General features: G+C 41.9%; 1 protein-coding gene across 5 annotated transcripts in view; it reads right to left on the bottom strand.

Moving 5' to 3' along the window:
- Nucleotides 1–21584, bottom strand: part of IQCH (IQ motif containing H) — a 256643-nt gene that overhangs the window by 51173 nt on the left and 183886 nt on the right. For all 5 annotated transcript variants that reach the window (XR_007519882.1, XM_049905656.1, XM_049905654.1 and 2 more), the window contains one exon: nucleotides 17787–18073. Coding sequence is in view for 4 of the 5 variants with exons in the window: in XM_049905656.1 (XP_049761613.1) it covers nucleotides 17787–18073 (287 nt within the window). In the remaining variant the exon portion in view is untranslated. The remainder of the gene's footprint in view (nucleotides 1–17786; nucleotides 18074–21584) is intronic.

Here is a 21584-nt window from a genome sequence, read left to right as displayed (position 1 = left end):
TATCCTTCCCACTTTCAGACTTTCATTTTGTATCAGCTCCTGGACTGAGTGGGGTTGGCATGGTTAAATCCAGAAGACAGGCGGGGCTGGTCAGGCAAGTGGACCTGAGACACTTTCACCTCCCTCCTCCCCTCCTGCTACCCATTCCTGGGCACCCACCTCAACCTGCCTTCTGTGTCCTGGAGCCCCCCAAGTTTTGTGCCCTCCACAGGGAGACTTCATCATCCTCATCAAGTTAATCCAGTAAGCCAGTCTTGTCTGGCATGGTGATGGTAGAGGGCTGAGTCCCAAATAATACATGTTTATCATAATGGAACATTTTGGATTCATTTATCTGAGACACGAATCTGTATTCCATGACTTTGCTTTTTTGTCTACAGATTTTGGTGTTTAAAATATTTGGCACCTTGTTGTTCTTAGGTGCCGTTGAGTTGGTTCTGACTCATAGCAACCCTATGTACAACAGAACGAAACACTGCCCGGTCCTGTTTCATCCTCACAATTGTTGCTATGTTTGAGCCCACTGTTGTAGCCACTGTGTCAATCCATGTCATGGAGGGACTTTCTCTTTCTTGCTGATCCTCTACTTTACCAAGCATGATGTCCTTCTCTAGGGACTGGTCCTTCCTGATAACATGTCCAAAGTAAGTGAGATAAAGATTGCCATCCTTGGCACCTTAGCAAGCCAATACGCCATCTTTTTTGATGGCAGCAATATTTAGAAAGCTGCCTATCTGACTACATGTAGGACAGGCTCTAGAGAGAGACTGGGGGAAGGGAAGAGAAATTAATGTATATTAAGACCCTATCATGTGCAAGGCACCGTGGTATTTCCCTATCTGTTTTATCACGCCATCCTCACAAGAACCTTGTGAGATAATTCCCTCATTTTATAAAACCTGAAGAACATGCCTAAATTCCATAGCTAGATGGCAGAGCTAGGGTTAAAATCCAGGTTTGCTTAACTTGCCAATCCAGGTTTTTCCTACCATGCAAGACCTTGGAGATTATTCTCAATGTGGCGAGGAAAACAAATGCTTGGTAGAAAGTGAGAGGGTGCTGTGATGTTGGCCTCATGTCAAGAAGCTGCTCCATGGATTACCAGCTGATGTGACTCCAGAGGAAGGCCTGTGATTTACTGTGGGACTTTGGGCAAGTCACTTAACACCTTTCTGCCTCACCTTCTCCATTATTTGTCTGTGAAGCACTCTGAGAGCCTTACTAAAAGAGCTGTATAAGGACAAAGAAATATTGTCCCTTGGTCTAGGCAAGAAGTCAAGGTTCCTACCTGTGATCAAGAAAAGTCCTTTGACACCTTCCAGCAGTGAGCGTATGGGCGGAGCTTTAGGGCCCTGGGAAAAATTCCAGTTGAGTAGCTGCTGACTGAAAATCACCCTGCAGTTTCCTGCAGTAAGTGTGCTTCATTCCAGTTAACTGTGGGGTTCTGCCACTAGGTGAGGCCTCTGTTCTGCTGAGCTCCCCCAGGGACTGCTTTGAACTGACTGACCCCTCTGATAACATTTGTCTCTAGGTTCAATTTCTAGCAAATGAAAGAAACAACATTAAGGGAGGTATTTTCTTCCTTTCATCCTCCTTTCCTCCTCTTCTAAAATGCAACACACTGTTTCTTAATCTAGAGCTTCCTCTCAGGAAAACGCACTAGATGGTGCCTCAGCCATGGCACCTTAGTTTTAGCTCTCCTACTTGTATCTGCTAAGCATTTTGCACAGAGTCTTCAAGGCACTTCGTAGAAAATAATCATGAAATGACTTTCTTCACCAACAAGTGAATTAAAAAAAAAAACCCACAAAATACATTCATTGTTGTTTTCCCCCAAAAACCTGGGACAGCATATTCTTTGGTACACCACAAGTCTTTAATACAAACAGAAGTTTTGTGGTATTCGTTTTTTGAAAAGCATCTTCCTCTTTAGCAATGTCTTCCTGTCCTACACAGTTCATCTTCTCTTCAGAGGGGCAGGGCTCTTAGCTGCTGTCACTGGGGGTTCAAAGCATGCTCCTTCCTGTCTAGGAAAGGGCTGCAGGGGAACTCAGCTGTCCTCGTGACAGTAGCCCCCAGGGCAGGGGAGCCCCATGTTCTTCCTGCAGCCATATGTGACTCTTGTCTGTAATTCCTTTGTATTACCTGCCTATGCGTGCCCTATGGAGGGTGAATTTTGTTAGTTTACTTGGGCTTGCATTTTTGTATTGGTCCCTGACTTAGCCTGATCAAGTTTCAATGGGTTGGTTTAATATCATTTCCATGTTAAGATATTTGTGGAAAAGTCTAAAAAAAACCAAAACCAAACCCAGTGCCATCGAGTCAATTCTGACTTATAGCGACCCTACAGGACAGAGTAGAACTGCCCCATGGAGCTTCCAAGGAGCGCCTGGCAGATTCGAACTGCTGACCCTTTGGTTAGTAGCCATAGCACTTAACCACTAGGCCACCAGGGTTTCTGGAAAAAAATCTAAGGAAGTAAAAAAACAGACCTAAGTAATGGGTAAGGGATGCAGCATGAGAGGGGAAGAGCCGACTCCCTTCCAGGGAAGCCCTTCCTTATATTTACTTTAGAAGGGCCTGGAACAATAGTGAGCATAAGAGTGTTATGTTTAAGAAAGCAAGATATATGTTTAAAGGAATGTACGTATTGTTAAAACAATTCTATTTATTCAAAAGATTCATGTAACTTTATAAAGGTTTTCAGGGATTTTAAAGGATTTGAAGTGCTATGTTAGACTGTACTAGTAACAGATGTTCAATGACGTGTTTAAGTTTTTGTTTTACTGAAAAAGCAATGGATTACTTGATATCTTCTTTTTAAAAAATCATACCAAAAGCTACCACATTTTACATATAACTCAAATTCATTATTTCTTAAAAAAAAATATAAGCGATTTAAAAGAACAGAAGGGCGCCTATAAGATCAATATTACCGTACCAGGGGTTGAAGATTTTATTTGCTAAATATCCCCTTTAAAATCCCAGTCTTTTGTGTCACTTCTTGTTCTTTTTCTATGAAGACAGATGGTGTCAGTAACTGCCTATATATTTAATTAAGTTAAAAAGCGACAGTGAGGATTTGGCAAAAAGGAAATTTTGTGCTATGCGCAAAGAAAGCAAAAGGCAGCAGATACTGGTAGCGGAAGACAGTATTCCTCACCAAACGCACGTTTTGATGTCCCTCTGTGTTGGAACATGAGGTTGTATCTCACCATTCCACCTACAAGAACAAAGGTGTTTATCCTGAAAGATAAAGCCCACAATAGAAATCTAGATGGCAGTGCCCTGAGGTTTTTGACCAGCAAGATGGGAATGACTCTCCCTGTTGTCCACATTGCCTCAAACACTGACCCAATACTTCGGTGGTTAGTTTAATCTCTGACACTCAGGTTTTTGCCTGGGATTTCTCACCTAGCAGGCTAATCATTGTGAAATTATTATGGGGAAAAAGCAGCACCTACTTGTAGAAATAATACTTGTAGAAAGTGATTTGGAAAACTGACTTAACCATTCTTGCGGTGTCTGTTTTCAATGTTCCCATCCCATGAATCTACCTTCTGGCTTAATGGCAATATGGCGCTCCCAGCTGTGGTGGTGGGTATGGGCTGCACATTTAAACTCTTAAAGCTTAAAAATGGCTACCACAACACTAATTCTATTCTATTTCGCTTAGTCATTAACATTTAATGATTACCTTATGTGTTGAGCACAAGGCTGGAATATATTTAAAAAAATAGGAGATGCGTTTTCTGGCTTTAAGCTGTTCAACTCAATTCAACAAGCACATTGAGGATATACAAGAGAAACATACATTTTCTTTAGTGATGGTGGTGGAGGAGGCGAGAGACACTTATAAAGGAAATCGTCGTTAATCCAGTGCAGTCCCACAGCGAGTATTTGCTGTGAGAGAAAGAACGGGGGCTTGGTAAGCAGTAAGTCATAGTCTGAATCCCAGATTTGCCATTTAGTGGCTGTGTGACTTTGAATAAGTCACTCTAGCCTCAGTTTCTTCATCTGTATTTAGGGATAACACCCCCCCCCCTTCTCAGGGTGTGAGAATTATGATACTATATGTAAAATACCCAACATAATGTTTGGCAGTGGGAAAAATTCAATAGTTAATATTGTCATTAATGATCACTCTGATTGCCAGTACGAAACCTCCACTCTGAGAGGCTGGAGGATGAAGGGGCAGTTGAAGGAGGATTAGATAAGGTGACTTTCCATGTAAGGAGCCCTGGTGGCACAGTGGTTAAGCGTTCAGCAGCTCACCAAAGGGTTGGCAGTTGAAATCCACCAGCTGTTCCTACTCTGTCCTATAGGGTCACTCTGAGTTGGAATTGAGCTGACGGCAATGGGTTTGATTTTTTTTAGTTTCCATAGGAGGATGGATTGTGAAACATGTTTCAAAGGAAGGGCAGTGTATATGGATAGAAGAGAGGGGAAATACAAGTTGTGGGGAGGGAAGCGGTATGTGTGAAAGTCCAGGGATGAGAATGCACTTATTAGATAGGGAGCCACCAAGCAGGCCTGCTGGCTTGTCCTAGAGAGTCCTGTGGATGTGAGCAATGAGAAAAGTAACTAGTGCCACATGGTGGGAAGGGGGTGGGAAGGGCTGTTCTAAGAAATACCAGAAAACCAAATCACACCCAGTGCTGTCGAGTTGATTCCGACTCATAGCGACCCTATAGGACAGAGTAGAACTGCCCCATAGAGTTTCCAAGGAGCGCCTGGCACATTCAAACTGCTGACCTTGTGGTTAGCAGCCGTAGCAATCAACCACTAAGCCACCAGGGTTTCCATTCTAAGAAATAGCTAAGCAAATTGTCATTTTGCCACTCCAACATCATGGTGCAGGTGAAATTAAGTTAAAATGAATGTTCGTCAAGGACCACTTCGCAAGGGAAAATTGATCACACCAAAGTTTTTGACCATGGGTGACAGCTGAAGTAGGAAGAGGGCTCTCAGCTTTGTTTCTGTGATGCTCGGGAGCCAGCTGTAAGCCCATGTATGCAGAGAATCCTCTGGTCTTTCCTAGCATTAGCACGGAGCCATTTCCTCCTCCCCTACCTGGTGCCCCCTAGGTACTGCAGAAAGGTGGTACCTCCAAAAGAGTACAGAGTGCAGTGTGAGTGTCCAGATTTTCCCTACCCTGCCAGTGCTTCTTTCTGGTGATTAAAGTTAGTAAGGTGGTTTAGTGGTAGAATTCTCACCTACCACGTGGAGACTGAGGTTCAATGCCCAGGCAATGTACCTCAAAAGTACAGCTGCCACCCATCTGTCAGTGGAGGCTTGTGAGTTGTTATGATGATAAACAGGTTTCAGTGGAGCTTCCAAAGATGAACTAGAAAGAAAGGCCTGGCAATCTACTTTCCAAAATCAGCCAATGAAAAGCCTATGATCACAACAGTCCTGTCATGCATAGGGTCGCCGTAAGTCGAGGGCCAACCTAATGGCAGCTAACAACAACAAAGGGCTTAAAATCCAGAGAAAGGGGTCTGGATTTCATCTGGAAGAAGCAGGGAGATCCATGAAGAGAGTGGGCATCTGAAGAAGTCCTGGGTGGGACAACTGGATGTAAAAAGAGGAACTAAGTCTAATTATTATATGTAGACTAACCACAGTTTTACCCAAGAGTTGATGTTGAGGCTTAGGTTAAATCTTCCTGAATGGTGAGGTTTACAATGTAAGGGGATTAACCAAACATTTAAGGGCAGTCACATATAGTAATATTATATATGGTAAAGTTGGCTACAGTTTTATCAGTGCTGTTGTTGCTGTTATTAGGTGCCACTGAGTCGATTCTGACTCATAGTGACGTTATGTGACACAGTAGAACTGCCCTGTAGGCCTTTCTATGCTGTGATCATTACGGAAGCAGATTGCAGGTCTTTCTCCCATGGAGCTGGAGCTGCTGAGTAGGTTTGAACCGCCAACCTTTTGGTTACCAGCGAAGTGCTTAACTGTTGCGCCACCAGGGCTCCTTTTATCAGTGCTATCAGTGTTAAAAACAGAATTTTAATTTTTGCTGTGAAATTTATTGTCATAGTTGTCCTTGTGCTTACTATAGAAGTCATCGTTGTTGTCATCACGGTTACTATTATTTGTATATTACAGATCTCTTTTACTGACACAAAGATGCAGACCTTTCAAAGGGACAGGTCTTTTACTTTAATCATTCAAAACCCTTTGGGATCTATTTTCCCTTCACTAGGTATTAAGTTGTGATTAACCGTGTGCCTATTACAGCATTTAAAAACACTGAATAATAGGCACTTCTGTTTATACCAAAGGCCTATTAAATTTTAATTCGGATATACACTGTTAACCTTCTTATACATAAATAAAATACCTTCCCTAAAGAGAAACAGTAAATCTCATTGAGCTCCCTTGGTGAATACCTTTTATATCTTGAAAACAGAGATAGGGAGATCTTGCAAATGAGAGTAGTGGAGGGGGACTGGGAAAGATGTATTCTTTCATTCATTTAATAAATATTTATTGAGCATCTATTCTAGACCAGGCATGGTTCTAGGTGCTGGGGATACAGCAATGAACAAGCTGGAATTATGATATTCCCGTAGACCTTGGTTTTTTTATTCTTTGAAATAAATGTATTCATTTTTGATGCTTATATATCACTTCGAGATGATGATAATGCTTGCTGACTTTTAAAAACAATGCTAATTCAATTGAGATTCCATTCACAGTCTGAGAACCTGCTGAGGCTCTATGACAGTTTTACATGTGGTTATGCCATTTGATTTAATAAGAACAGCACCTTATATCTGCTCAGCCTCTCAGAACATCCTGGGAAAAGGAGGGCAGGAATGCACCCTTTGTTAGTGCACAACGGAGGCTCGGTGAGGTCAAGTCAATTGCCTTATATATCACAACTGGCTCGGGGAAAGACTGGGGCCAGAATCCATTACCCATCACAACGAAAATATTTTCAGACATCTCTTTTTTCTATTCTAGGCTATCTGTATTTAGCGATGCTTAGAAACAGTTTTCAGGATATATGAGATACACTCTGATATACAGGAGTCCCTGGGTGGCACAAACGGCTAAGGTGCTTGACTACTAGCAAAAGGTTGGCAGTTCGAACCCATGCAGAGGCACGTCGGAAGACAGCCGTGAAAACCCCATGGAGCAGTTCTGCTCTGCACAAAAAGGGTCACTGTGAGTCTGAATCGCCTTGACAGCAGCTAACAACAACAATTCTGATACACTCCAGGGTCTCCATTTTTGTTTTCTCTCACATTTTGTCCTCTGTGGCAAGTCTCGCTTCCTTTTGTGCCTGCCTTACGTGTCTCATAAGGGCCACCGGTAGTCACCTGCGGCCGTTTTTCATCTAAACTCTTTTCTGAAAGTTTGTGTTTCCTTTCTTAAAAAAAAAAAAAAAAGGTAATAACTATCAATGCTCGTAACAGAGACAGTTGTTTCAAAAGTTCTTTTGAATTTTCTTGAGGATTCACAATTATCCAGAAACAAAGAAGTCTTTAATCCGGGGATTTCAACAGGGAGCATCTTCACCAATCAATTTGTTTAGAGACTTTTATGTAATGAAAAGGAGCGGGGAAATGATAGATCAATGCATATTTATATGAGCCAAATCAGATCCTCGTTTTCCCCCATTTTCTACCACCACCCTTCAGAGCACCTTTTCCACTTGGGGAACTCTCCCTCTCTAACCCTCTTTTAACTCCTAATTCCGTTTCAGCTCAAGTTCCACCTATCTGTAAAACCCTTTCGTGATTGCTCCAAACAGAAGGGATCTCTCTCTTCCTGAATTCACATAGCAAGTTATCTGGCAGTTAAACTGACATTACCTTTTTGACATCTCTTTTATTGGTCTATGCAGTTGTCACTTAAGTCTTTTCTTATAATTCCTTTTTCAAGCCTGTCTCCCCAGCTAGAAGGTGAACTCCCTAAGGGCAGACACTGCCACGTCTTTTGCATCTTTGCAGCCTCTCTAGCGGGTAGCATAATGGCTCCTCCATAATAGGTGCTCAATAAACACTCATTTGCTCTTTTAGTGTTCCCCAAAAGTGGATAAGTAAGCTCAACAGAATTGGATATTTTAGAGGTTGTAAAAGTCCATCAATCAAGAGATATCGATTAGCTGGCTGTCTAACTTTGTGTTAGGCGTCTTGAAGAGGTGAAAAATGCAAGGCCCAGTGAATTTTCTTGAGGATTGAAAATCTCATGGAGGAATAATTATGCCTAAGAACCACTAAGAGTACAATACAAGTGTGTGCATGTATATCAAATGAGGCTGGGTGATGGCTGTGGAATGAGCTTCCCCATGCAGGGAGCATGGTTTGTTTATCTCTGTCACCCCAGCACTTAGCACAGGGCCAGAGGAGGCCCTTGGAAGGTTATTTGTTAAATGAAGTTGTCAGTCTCTCCTCTATCCAAAACCCCATTTCAACTATTTGTATTGAGTCTCAGGTAGGTGCTTTACGTCCCTCCTGGAAACCATTAGATACCTGTCCATCAATGGCCCTGGCTCTAGGACCTGTCAGGGTTTGGAAACAGCTTTTCCTTCTCCTTGGTTAAGGATTGATCCCTTTAACATAACGTGGAGTAGAGCCCCTCTCTTCATCTCATGTGGGCAGGTCAGACCACCAAGATAACTACACTGAAGTTCCGTGTATTCTGTCTGGAGCTGTATGTATTCTGCGTGGGGTCTCTGAAGGCCTGAAATTTTCCCTTTCATAGGATACTGAAACCTTGACCCCAAGTCCACTGGCTGGAGCAGTTTTGGACCATGCTCCTACCAGCTCAGTTTCCCAGGGATTGGCCCTTTTCCCCTTACCCCAGAATGACCTTGTTCTGCTTGATATTCTCAATATTTAAACCCTACATTTCCAAAATTGTTCCTCCATTCCGATACCCCGTACCTCCTGGTGTTTGGATGGGATTTTTCACGCTTTTGTCTGGAGTTGATTTATAACTGGGGGTCTGTCCTTGGTGAGCCAGTGTCCTTTATCTACCCTTCCTCATCTCCCAGCCACTTTTGCCCCTGCCATGCCAGCACAGTAAGTTATGGGGGCACAGCTGGGGCTGGGGAACAGGGATTGGAAATGGATGCAGTCACCTCACTTTTCTGCCTTCCGTGTCTGTTGTAAGACATGTGTGCATGTGACAGGATAATGTATGTGAGAGTGCTTTGTAAACTGTAGCATTCTATACACACTTATGATTATCATCATTAATATATCGTCCTGATTATACATAAAATTCATGCTTACTTGTGAAAAACAGAAATGTAGAGAAGACCTAGAGCAAAACAGAAATTATCTTCTGGGTTAGCTTCCTTTCACTGTTGTAACAAATTGCCATAAACTTACTGGCTTAAAACAACAGAAATTTATTCTCTTACAGTTCTTTGGGACAGAAGGCTCACCAGGCTAAAATTGAGGTGTTAACAGGGGGAGGCTTTAGGGGAGAATCTGTTTCCTTGCCTTTTCCAACTTCTAGAGGCTGCCTGCATTCCTTGGCTTGTGACCCCTTCCTCCATCTTCAAAGCCAGAAGGGTAGTATTTTCAAATCTCTCTCTCTGATTCTGACACTCCTATCTCCCCCTTATAAGGACCCTGTGATTGCCTTGGGCCCGCCCGGATAATTCAGGATAATCTTCTCATCTCAAGAGCCTTAACTTAATCACATCTACAAAGTCCCTTTTGCCACGTAAAGTAACACATTCACAGTTTCAGGGATTAAGATGTGGACATCTTTGGAGGGCCATTATATGCCTACCATACCCTCAATTCTGCTCTGCAGGAATAATGACTTGTAACATCTTCATGTATATCCTTAGGTTATTTTTGCTCTACCTATGTATTTTTTTCTTTTTATAAAGTTATTATATTGCATATATTGTTTTGCAATCTGCTTTTCACCTTCCCACTATTCTATAAACAGTTTTCTGTTAAATATTCTTCAGAAACATAGTATTCAATTCTATTCTTCATATTATTCAATTCTATTAATCTGTTTAACAAATTCTCTATTATTGGAAGTTAGATAATCTGAAACTTTTTGCCATTCAATAAAATTTAAATCTTGTGTGATTTCCTTGTGATTTTTTTAAAGTGGATTTGTACTTTCATTATTATTATTAAATTTAGAATTCTCTGATACAGAAAATAACTACTATGAAAGTTCTATTATAAATAAGTTTTGAACTGAAAAATTCCTCAGAAGTTAAGTAAGCTAACCTACTCATTTTATGGGTAAGAATATAGAAGACCAGAGAAAGAAAGTGATAACATCAAGGTAACGTAGTAATTTAAAAAAAGAGCTAGACTTGACCATGTCAACTTTAGTATGATGACAAGCATTACAAATAAAGTTAAAACACCAATGACATGAATCTGTAGTCCACTAATTGTAGGGGTGAGATGTAGGTGGGGCAGGCAAAGGAGATGGCAGGAGTAGTTAGGGAGATTGGTTCATTGATTGAATAACTATTGATTGAGCAAATAAGGAACTACATTAAGGATAAAGAGCCTCAGGTTTCTCACTGTTGGAGAAGGTTATTTTTATATGTGGAAGACGGGAAGTCTAGAAAGAATCTTGAGATGTTGAATTGGAATTGGAGATACCAGCAAGAACTCATGTTTCTTTTAAATATATACACTGATGGATGTAGAAATAGTTATACAGGCATGAATATATATATTTGTGTGTGAATGTGTGTGTGTGTGTGTGTGCACTGTACATATATAACACATATATAGCCTAGCTCTGTTCACTGAGAGGGCCCAGAAGCAGTGCCATCCCAGTAGCAATGAGAACAACAAGAGCCTAGATTGTAATACTATCATCCACCTAAAGGAACCAGGGCTTCTTGGAGAGATGGTTGATCCTAGGGCTGGGGCAGGGAAAGTATGAGTCTGGAACATCTTACTGGACATAAAGTAAGAAGATGCTCAGAAATGGTGGGGACATGTCAAAAGGAAACAGGAGCCACCCTGAAGGACCTGTCACTAGTTAAATCTGGAATGATTTGAGCATCTAAATAAAGAATCAAAAGACAACCCATCGAAAAAGATAGAAACTCCTGAATCCATAATGATATACATACATACATATATGCACAAATGAAAATTGGAGGGGAAAAAAAAAACTCTTCCTTGCAGTAGACTGCCAACTAATAAATGTAGAAGGAATGATGGAAATAGAAAATCATCACCATTATGTTGTTGTTCTTGTTAGGTGCTGTCGAGTCGGTTCTGACTCATAGCGATCCTATGCACAACAGAACGAAACAGTGCCCGGTCCTGAGCCATCCTCACAATCGCTGTTATGCTTGAGCTCATTGTTGCAGCCACTGTGTCAATCCACCTCGTTGAGGATCTTCCTCTTTTCTGCTGACCCTGACTCTTCCAAGCATGATGTCCTTCTCCAGGGACCCATCCCTCCTGACAACATGTCCAAAGTATGTAAGACGTAGTCTCGCCATCCTTGCTTCTAAGGAGCATTCTAGTTGTACTTCTTCCAAGACAGATTTGTTTGTTCTTTTCGCAGTCTGTGGTATATTCAATATTCTTCCCCAACACCCCAATTCAAAGGCGTCAATTCTTCTTCGGTCTTCCTTATTCATTGTCCAGCTTTCACATGCATATGATGCGACTGAAAATACCATGGCTTGGGTCAGGAGCACCTTAGTCTTCAAGATGACATCTTTGCTCTTCAACACTTTAAAGAGGTCCTTTGCAGCAGGTTTACCCAATGCAGTGCGTCTTTTGATTTCTTGACTGCTGCTCCCATGGCTATTGATTGTGCATCCAAGTAAAATGAAATCCTTGACAACTTCCATCTTTTCTCCGTTTATCATGATGTTGCTCATTGGTCCAGTTGTCAGGATTTTTGTTTTCTTTATGTTGAGGTGCAATCCATACTGAAGGCTGTGGTCTTGGATCTTCATTAGTAAGTGCTTCAAGTCCTCTTCACTTTCAGCAAGCAAGATTGTGTCATCTGCATAATGCAGGTTGTTAATGAGTCTTCCTCCAATCCTGATGCCCCGTTCTTCTTCATATAGTCCAGCTTCTCCGATTATTTGCTCAGCATATCGATTGAATAGGTATGCTGAAAGAAAACAACCCTGACACACACCTTTCCTGACTAAACCAGTCAGTATCCCCTTGTTCTGTCCAAACAACTGCCTCTTGATCTATGTAAAGGTTCCTCATAAGCACACTTAAGTGTTCTGGAATTCCCATTCTTCGCAATATTATCCATAATTTGTTATGATCCACACAGTCAAATGCCTTTGCATAGTCAATAAAACACAGGTAAACATCCTTCTGGTATTCTCTGCTTTCAGCCAGGATCCATCTGACATCAGCAATGATATCCTTGGTTCCACATCCTCTTCTGAAACTGGCCTGAATTTCTGGCAGTTCCCTGTCGATATACTGCTGCAGCCATTTTTGAATGATCTTCAGCAAAATTTTGCTTGTGTGTGATATTAATGATATTTTTCTATAATTTCCACATTCAGTTGGATCACCTTTTTTGGGAATAGGCATAAATACGGATCTCTTCCAGTCAGTTGGCCAGGAAGTTGTCTTCCACATTTCTTGGCACAGACGAGTGAGCACCTACAGCGCTGCATCTGAAAACCTTATGAATGAATAGCAGTGGAACATTGTCTGATATAGTGCTGGAAGATGAGCCCCCCAGGTTGGAAGGCACTCAAAAGATGACTGGGGAAGAGCTGCTTCCTCAAAGTAGAGTTGACCTTAATGATGTGGATGGAGTAAAGCTTTTGGGACCTTCATTTGCTGATGTGGCATGACTCAAAATGAGAAGAAATAGCTGCAAACATCCATGAACAATTGCAACCTGGAATTACGAAGTATGAATCTAGGAAAATTGGAAATCGTCGAAAATGAAATGGAACATATAAACATCAATATCCTAGGCATTAGTGAGCTGAAATGGACGGGTATTGGCCATTTTGAGTCAAATAAACATATAGTCTACTATGCTGGGAATGACAACTTGAAGAGGAATGGCACTGCATTCATCATCAAAAAGAATGTTTCAAGATCTATCCTGAAGTACAACACTGTCAGTGGTAGGATAATATCCATACGCCTACAAGGAAGGCCAGTTAATACGACTATTATTCAAATTTACGCACCAACCACTAGGGCCAAAGATGAAGAAATAGAAGATTTTTTATCAGCTGCTACAGTCTGAAATTGATCAAACATGCAATCAAGATGCATTGATAGTTACTGGCAATTGGAATGCAAAAGTTGGAAACAAAGAGGGATCGGTAGTTGGAAAATATGGCCTTGGTGATAGAAACAATGCCAGAGATCAAATGATAGCATTTTACAAGCCCAATGACTTCTTCATTGCAAATACCTTCTTTCACCAACATAAATGGTGACTATACATGTGGACCTCACCAGGTGGAACACAGAGAAATCAAATTGACTACATCTGTGGAAAGAGACAATGGAAAAGCTCAATATCATCAGTCAGGACAAGGCCAGAGGCCAACTGTGGAACAGACCATCAATTGCTCATATGCAAGTTCAAGCTGAAACTGAAGAAAATCAGAGCAAGTCCACGAGAGCCAAAACATGACCTTGAGTACACCCCACCTGAATTTAGAGACCATCTGAAGAATAGACTTGATGCATTGAACACTAGTGACTGAAGACCAGATGAGTTGTGGAATGACATCAAGAACATCATACATGAAGAAAGCAAGAGGTTATTGAAAAGACAGGAAAGAAAGAAAAGACCACGATGGATGTCAGAGGAGACTCTGAAACTTGCTCTCGAATGTTGAGCAGCTAAAGCAAAAGGGAGAATTGATGAAGCAAGAGAACTGAACAGAAGATTTCAAAAGGTGGCTCAAGAAGATGAAGTAAAGTATTATAAGGACATGTGCAAAGAGCTGGAGATGGAAAACCAAAAGGGAATAACACGCTCAGCATTTCTCAAGCTGAAAGAACTGAAGAAAAAATTCAAGCCTCAAGTTGCAATAGTGAAGGATTCTATGGAGAAAATATTAAACTACACAGGAAGCATCCAAAGAAGATGGGAGGAATACACAGAGTCATTATACCAAAAAGAATTAGTCAATGTTCAACCATTTCAAGAGGTTGCATATGATCAGGAACCGATGGTACTAAAGGAAGAAGTCCAAGCTGGTTTGAAGGCATTGGCGAAAAACAAGGCTCCAGGAATTGATGGAATATCAATTGAGATGTTTCAACAAACAGAAGTAGCGCTGGAGGTGCTCACTCACCACCATTATAGTGGTGGTTGATTCAGGAGAAGGCCGTTAATGGATGCTAAGTCTCATGGGTGGAAATGTGATAAGGAACAAGACATTGGGGTACCTTGGGACATCTCCCCCAAAATGGTACTTATCAATTACAAAGGAATAAATAATGATTTTATGGTGGAGAAAAAAAGAAAAAGGAAAAAAGTCACAAATGACAATCTGGGAGAAGATACTTGCAAATGTATAACGGTCAAAGAATTACAGTTCCTTACATACAAAGAGTTTCTACAACCCAACACTTGTATTACAGTCCAACTTAAAAAGGGGCAAAAGATACGATCAGGCAATTAAGACAAGATTTATAAATGGTCAACAAACATGAAAAGGTGTCCATTATCACTAGTAATCAAATAAATACTAAGTAGAACAAGATAACATTTTTTTGAAATCTGTTAGTCTGTAAAAGTGACAGAGGTTGATAATATTCCAGTCTCTTCCTTGGCACCACAAACTATGTCAATTAGAAAAGAAATTAAGGGATTTTCTCAAGTGATGTCACTTGTCAAATGGTTAGAGAACATGCCAGTGATTTTGCAAGTGATATTACACATAGAGAGCAAACATATTTCCCTTGCCGATGTAGAAACACCATTTGGTAGAATGAAGAAAATCAAAGACACAAGGGACAGGTCAGTCCAAAAGAAAAAAGGACCACAACTACCACAACCTCCACCAGACTCAGTCCAGCACAACTAGATGGTGCCCGGCTACCACCACCGACTGCTCTGACAGGGATCACAACAGAGGGTCTCAGACAGAGCTGGAGAAAAATGTAGAACAAAATTCTAACTCTCAAAAAAAGACCCGACTTACCCGCCTGACAGAGACTGAAGAAACCCCGAGAGTATGGCTCCCAGACACACTTTTAGTTCAGTAATAAAGTCACTCCCGAGGTTCACACTTCAGCCAAAGATTAGACAGGCCCATAAAATAAAACAAGATTAGGGACACACCAGCTCAGGGGCAAGGACTGGAAGGCAGGAGGAGACAGGAAAGCTGGTAATAGGGAATCCAAGGTGGAGAAGGGAGAGTGTTGACATGTCGTGGTGCTGGTAACCAATGCCACAAAACAATGTGTACTCATTGTTTAATGAGAAGCTAACTTGTTCTGTAAACCTTCACCTAAAGCACAATTAAAAAAAAAAAAAAACTCAAAAAAAAAAAAAAGAAACACCTTTGGGGTGTTCACTGAGAACTCCCTCCAGTGTTTGAATTGTAACCCACATGGCCATATACTCAAGCATTAACAGGAAGGGGCAAGAAGAAGTCATAGTATGATTTAAAAAAAAAAAAAATCAGAGAATCTTGGGTTGATATCTACCCCATTCACTCCACTAACATCAGTTCCTTTTCTAATAGCCTTAACAACACTGTCCAGCATCTGCTAGAATACCTCAAATGCTCACTCATTCATTCTTTCAGTAATTATTTATTTACTGAACACCTACTTTGTGCTAAGCTCAGAGATAAGTGTGAAGAATATAGGGAGCAAAAAAGAGACATGGTATGTCTGCTCAGGGAGCTTACAGTCTAGAGGAGGAGGCAGATATTAGTCAGACGATCATGTAAATGAGTTTAAAATTGCAACCAGGACAATTGGTATGAGGGAGAGGTGCATGATGATACGAGAGCCTAAAACAGGGGAACTTGACTATGTCAGGGAGGTCAGGAAAGGCTTCCCTGAGAAAGTGTGGTTACAGCTGAAATATGATGGATGGGAGGGGGTTAACTAGGTACAAAGAAGAGGCAAGATCATTCAGGTAGTGAGGCGGCATGTGTAAAGGCCCTGTGGCGGGGGGACAGCGTGAAGAGTAAGAGGGACTGAGAGGTCAGTGCGGTTGAAGATGAGAGAAGAAGAGCAGGAGGAAGGGTGAGACAAGGCTGGTAAGGCAGACGGGGCCAGCCAAGTGAAGGGGGGTCCTTTATCCTGGAAGCTGGAAGGGTGTTAAGCCCAGGGATGGGACCAGCTCTGTGTTTGGAGAAGATTTCTCTCACTGCTGTGTGCAATTCTCCCTATACTGAACTCAAATAAGTAAAAACTCTGACTGTCCCCCAAATTCCATCTTCTCCCCTGCCCTGGGGACCACAGATTTAATTCTTCTTTCTCATGGCAAATGTTTGCGGCCGGCGCCTTCCCTGCCTTAGCTCCCATTGCTTTCCTGCCACCAGCTCCTTCACCAGGGGGCACTGTTCCAGTCCTCCCCCTAAAAAAAAAAAAAAAGACCCCTACTCAGGTAGATTTCTGAATGCCCTTCAGTTTGTCCTTTTCCCTCTCCAAGTGCAAGGCTGAGAACGGGATATAAAACCAAGGGAGGGCAGGGGAAGGCAAATGCAGAATGATTATTGCACAAGCTGAAAACTGCCAAAAACATAAACTCTCACTCTGAAACCATCATCTGACGGACTGGAGAACCATAAAGCTGAGAATAATAAATATAAAACAACAAGAGTATATTTAAAATGCTGGTGGGCCAGAGGATACCGAGAGAGGGAGGGCAGGGGGCCACTTTACCCTGTACACCAAGCTCTGGTCACCCAACACGAAAAGACGAGCAACTGAACATTTTCAGAAACTTGTCCTGTGAAGTAGTAGCAAATTTCAATATTATAATTTTGAAAAACACCAAGGCAAAAAAGGTTAAAAATTATTTATCTAGAATATTGTGCATCAGAGCCACACACATGTGCACGATGAATCATGCAAATGTGATACTGAATAAATAAAAGCAAGTTGTAGAATAATAAAAAAAATGGAAGTATAGATTATTTATGGGTCCATCCATGTGCAGTAAGAATGGAAAGATAGGGAAGGAAACTGGAACCCCAGATGTAAGGTAGTGGCTGAGCCTGGGAGGAAAAGGGGCCGTACAACTGGGAAGGGGTACGTGGGACTGGTGTTGGCACCACATTATTTCTTTAAGCTGGGTTAGGGCATGTGATGTTCATTATATGACTATTTATACTTTTCATATTTCTGAAATATTTACCCATAATCTTTTTTAAAGAAAAACCCGACAGCCTAAGTCGTTAGTGAATTACTGACAAGGAAAGGAACAGGAACAGGGTCTCTTGACTGCTCTGTGGTGACTGATTTCTCTTTAAGAACAGGCTGTGGACAGGTCAAATCCCTGTGTGGCGTAAAACAGTTCTGTGATAAGACACAAGCACAACACTTATGTGCAGAATTGAGGGTCCAGTCAACAGAGCTATGAGGGATGACAGAGCTGTTCAGTCACTGAAACTCAAGTTGTACCCAAACAAGATGGCCCTGGCCCCACATTTCCACATAGAAAGCCTGGTACCAAGTGGACTGGCATGGACCATGTAATTGCTGAATTTACAGAGACAGCTCCTGAGAACAGTGAATTTCAGAAGCTCCTCATATTCCCCATAGTATGGACGTGGAGGGTATGGAGTCTTTATCCATTTTAGTATTTCCTCTGACATCAATTCAACTTACCTGCTGCTCCATGGTAACTGGATCGATAAAAGTCACCAGGTCTATGGAGAAGTAACCAACCACATCTCTCATTTTACAGGCATTTCCAATTTGGAGGCACATAGAATGGAGAACTTGGGGGTCCACTGAGGTCTGAGGCAAGGTGGTGCCGGAGGAGATCAAGGGGCAGTCTGCATGAAACTGGTCCCCTGTTGACAGTATCCTGATTACTCCGTTGGGCTCTATCAGCATGTCCACCGTCAGGTTGGTGACACTTTCTGCAGGTGGGAACGCTTCAATCACACCCCCTGGCGGGAAAAGCATGGAGTAGGTAAAAGGATGGGTTCATGTGGACTTGGTGCATTTAGAGCAGAAGGAAGGAGCACAGGCCTTGGCAGTCGGACTTGGGCTCGGATCCTGGAATCACTCATGTCTTAAGAGACACTGAGCAAGCAACTTAAATTCCCTGAACTTCCTTTTCAGGGAATCTCAGGTAATAAAAAAAAAAATCTACCTTACTGAATTATTGTGAATTTTAGAGATAAAGTATCTAAAGTATTTAGCCCAATGCTTGGCATGTAGTAAGGCTCAATGAATGGTAGCTTTTACTTCGGACCATAATTAGGAAGACACTGTAAGGAGAGCATCAAGTTTACATCTATTCATTACATAAATGATGAACCCAAGAACTATGGGCAAATCTCTCAGAGGGAATTAACTACCCATAAACCAATTTGTGGAGCCCTGGTGGTGTGGTGGTTAAGAGTTTGACTGCTAACCAAGAGGTCTGCAGTTCGAATCCACCAGCTGCTTCTTGGAAACCCTATGCGGGTAGTTCTACTCTGTCCCATAGGGTTGCTATGAGTTGGAAACAACTCGATGGCAACAGGTTTTTTTAGACCAGTTTCTATGTTGATGACCCGTGCTCTTCCCGTTCAACTTGACTACTTTGTGAAGGTTTGATAGGTTTGGGTTTCTATCAGGCACAAGAGAACCCAAAACAAACCAAATCCATTGTCTTTGAGTCTATGCCCACTCATAGCAACCCGATGGAACAGAGTAGAACTACCCTATAGGGTTTCCAAGGAGCAGCTGGTGGATTCAAACTACTGACCTTTTGGTTATCAGCCAAACGCTTAACCGCTGCACCACCAGGGCACAAGAGAACATTGACCATGTATCAGCCAGAGGACTCTTATATAAAGCTGATTATACAACATTTTTTTATAAAATATAGAGCTGGGAGATGTTGATTCTCTTGAGGAACAATTGTGCCTCCTTGTTGATAATGAGAGCTTTATAATTTATCATATTTTACGTTTTGCTTGGACTACAAAAAAACACAGAGGCAAATTTGATGCTCAACCACAGCAATAACACCAGCCCTGGCTAATTTTGTGGCCTAGCTTGGTTGCTTCCACAACCATTACATGACCCCCGTTTTTTACTGTATACATATGCCTCTTACATAAAAAGTTGAAAAAAAAAAAAAGCAGTTTTTTTTTTTTACTGGTTATATGCCTTTTACATAAAACGTTGAAAAAAACAAAACAAAAACGCCTATTTGTAAAGAGTTGGATAATTTATAAGTAAAAGCAACTAAGTTTTCCCTAGACATGGCAGCCTCTGGATCCCAACAGAATTAAGGTCAGCCTGACCTGTATTTCACAAATTTGCTGGGGGCGGGGGAGGGGCGGGGGGAAGGGGTGGCCTTTGCCCTCAGGTGTGAGCAACAGGCCTTAATCCGCATATATGGTTAAATCCTGAGATTTGAGCAATTTCCAAATGCAGTCATCTGTTACTTTATACAAAAGACACTTTCCTTAAATGTCTATAAACTTGGCTGGAGCTTGTCCTAAAGAAAGCTGATTTGGGAAGGAAAACTGATTAATTTTGGAGAGTACACATTAACCCATAAGTTATCTACCAGGTTGGCTCGGGAAGTGCTTTTTTTCAAACGAGGCCTGCTTATGTGTGCTGAATCATTTATAGTTGTTGGGGATTTAGCAAGGTAAATGCAGCAAAACAGAGTCTCTCTGATACAGTTAACTTGGTGGCTTTAGCTGTCACCCATGCTTTGAGAAAGGGGCCCTGGTGGTGCAGTGGTTAAGTGCTCAGCTGCTAATTGGAAGGTCAGCGATTCAAACCCACCCAGTGGCTCAGTGAGAGGAAAGACCTGGCAATCTCCTGGAAAGATTACAGCCAAGGAAAACCTATGGGGCAGTTCTACCCTGTAATATAGGGTCACAGAGTGGCAATCAACTTGATGGCATGCGACAACTTGCTCTGAAAGATAGTGCTTCAGTAGAAACATTTTCCTTTATAATTTATAAGATGACTTGAGATATTTTATTTCAATTACGCTTATTCAAACTGTCAGCATCATGACCATAGTCTTTTCACTGGCCATTTTTGTCCTTTCAAAGTGACAAATTCCTCTTTCTAAAAAATGTATTGCCTTTGTTGTAATCCCACGACAATACAGAAATCAAATCTGTAGCACATTTTGTGGTCGTAAGCACCCTTGAGAGTTGCAGAAATGGAATGAAAGAGGTGATAGTGGAAGATGGTGGGAGATGGTGGTCTTACAGTCAGCAAACCTTGGGGGGGGGGCCCTACTCATTCAGCAAACATTTATGCAGGGCCTGCTGTATTCACTGGGCTTAGGGCCAGGCAGAAGCTTTGCAAACACTGACTTACAAGAATCAGATTTTTTTTTTTTAAATAATTTTTATTGTGCTTTAAGTGAAAGTTTACAAAGCAAGTCAGTCTCTCACATATAAACTTATATATACCTTACTACATACTCCCATTTACTCTCCCCCTAATGAGTCAGCCCACTCCCTCCTTCCACTCTCTCCTTTCATGACTGTTTTGCCAGTTTCTAACCCTCTCTACCCTCCCATCTCCCCTCCCGACAGGAGTTGCCAACACAGTCTCAAGTGTCCACCTGATACAAGTAGCTCACTCCTCATCAGCAACTCTCTCCAACCCATTGTCCAGTCCATTCCATGTCTGATGAGTTGTCTTCGAGAATGGTTCCTGTCCTGGGCCAACAGAAGGTTTGGGGACCATGACCGCCGGGATTCCTCTAGTCTCAGTCAGACCATTAAGTCTGGTCTTTTTATGAGAATTTGGGGTCTGCATCCCACTGTTCTCCTGCTCCCTCAGGGGTTCTCTGTTGTGCTCCCTGTCAGGGCAGTCATCGGTTGTGGCCGGGCACCATCTAGTTCTTCTGGTCTCAGGATGATATAAGTCTCTAGTTCATGTGGCCCTTTCTGTCTCTTGGGCTCGTAATTATCTTGTGACCTTGGTGTTCTTCATTCTCCTTTGATCCAGGTGGGTTGAGACCAATTGATGCATCTTAGATGGCCGCTTGTTAGCATTTAAGACCCCAGACGCCACACTTCAAAGTGGGATGCTGAATGTTTTCTTAATAGAATTTATTTTGCCAATTGACTTAGATGTCCCCTGAAGCCATAGTCCCCAAACCCCCACCCTTGCTCCACTGACCTTTGAAGCATTCAGTTTATCCAGGAAACTTCTTTGCTTTTGGTCCAGTCCAGTTGAGCTGACCTTCCCTGTATTGAGTATTGTCCTTCCCTTCACCTAAAGTAGTTCTTATCTACTATCTAATCAGTAAATAACCCTCTCCCACCCTCCCTCCCTCCCCCGTCTCGTAACCACAAAAGAATGTGTTCTTCTCAGTTTAAACTATTTCTCAAGATCTTATAATAGTGGTCCTATACAATATTTGTCCTTGTGCATCTGACTAATTTCACTCAGCATAATGCCTTCCAGGTTCCTCCATGTCATGAA

Source organism: Elephas maximus, chromosome 13 (genome assembly GCF_024166365.1).
Source record: "Elephas maximus indicus isolate mEleMax1 chromosome 13, mEleMax1 primary haplotype, whole genome shotgun sequence".
Taxonomy (NCBI): Eukaryota; Metazoa; Chordata; class Mammalia; order Proboscidea; family Elephantidae; genus Elephas; species Elephas maximus.
The sequence above is the reverse complement of the archived record's forward strand: the minus strand, read 5'-3'. Positions and strand labels throughout refer to the sequence as shown.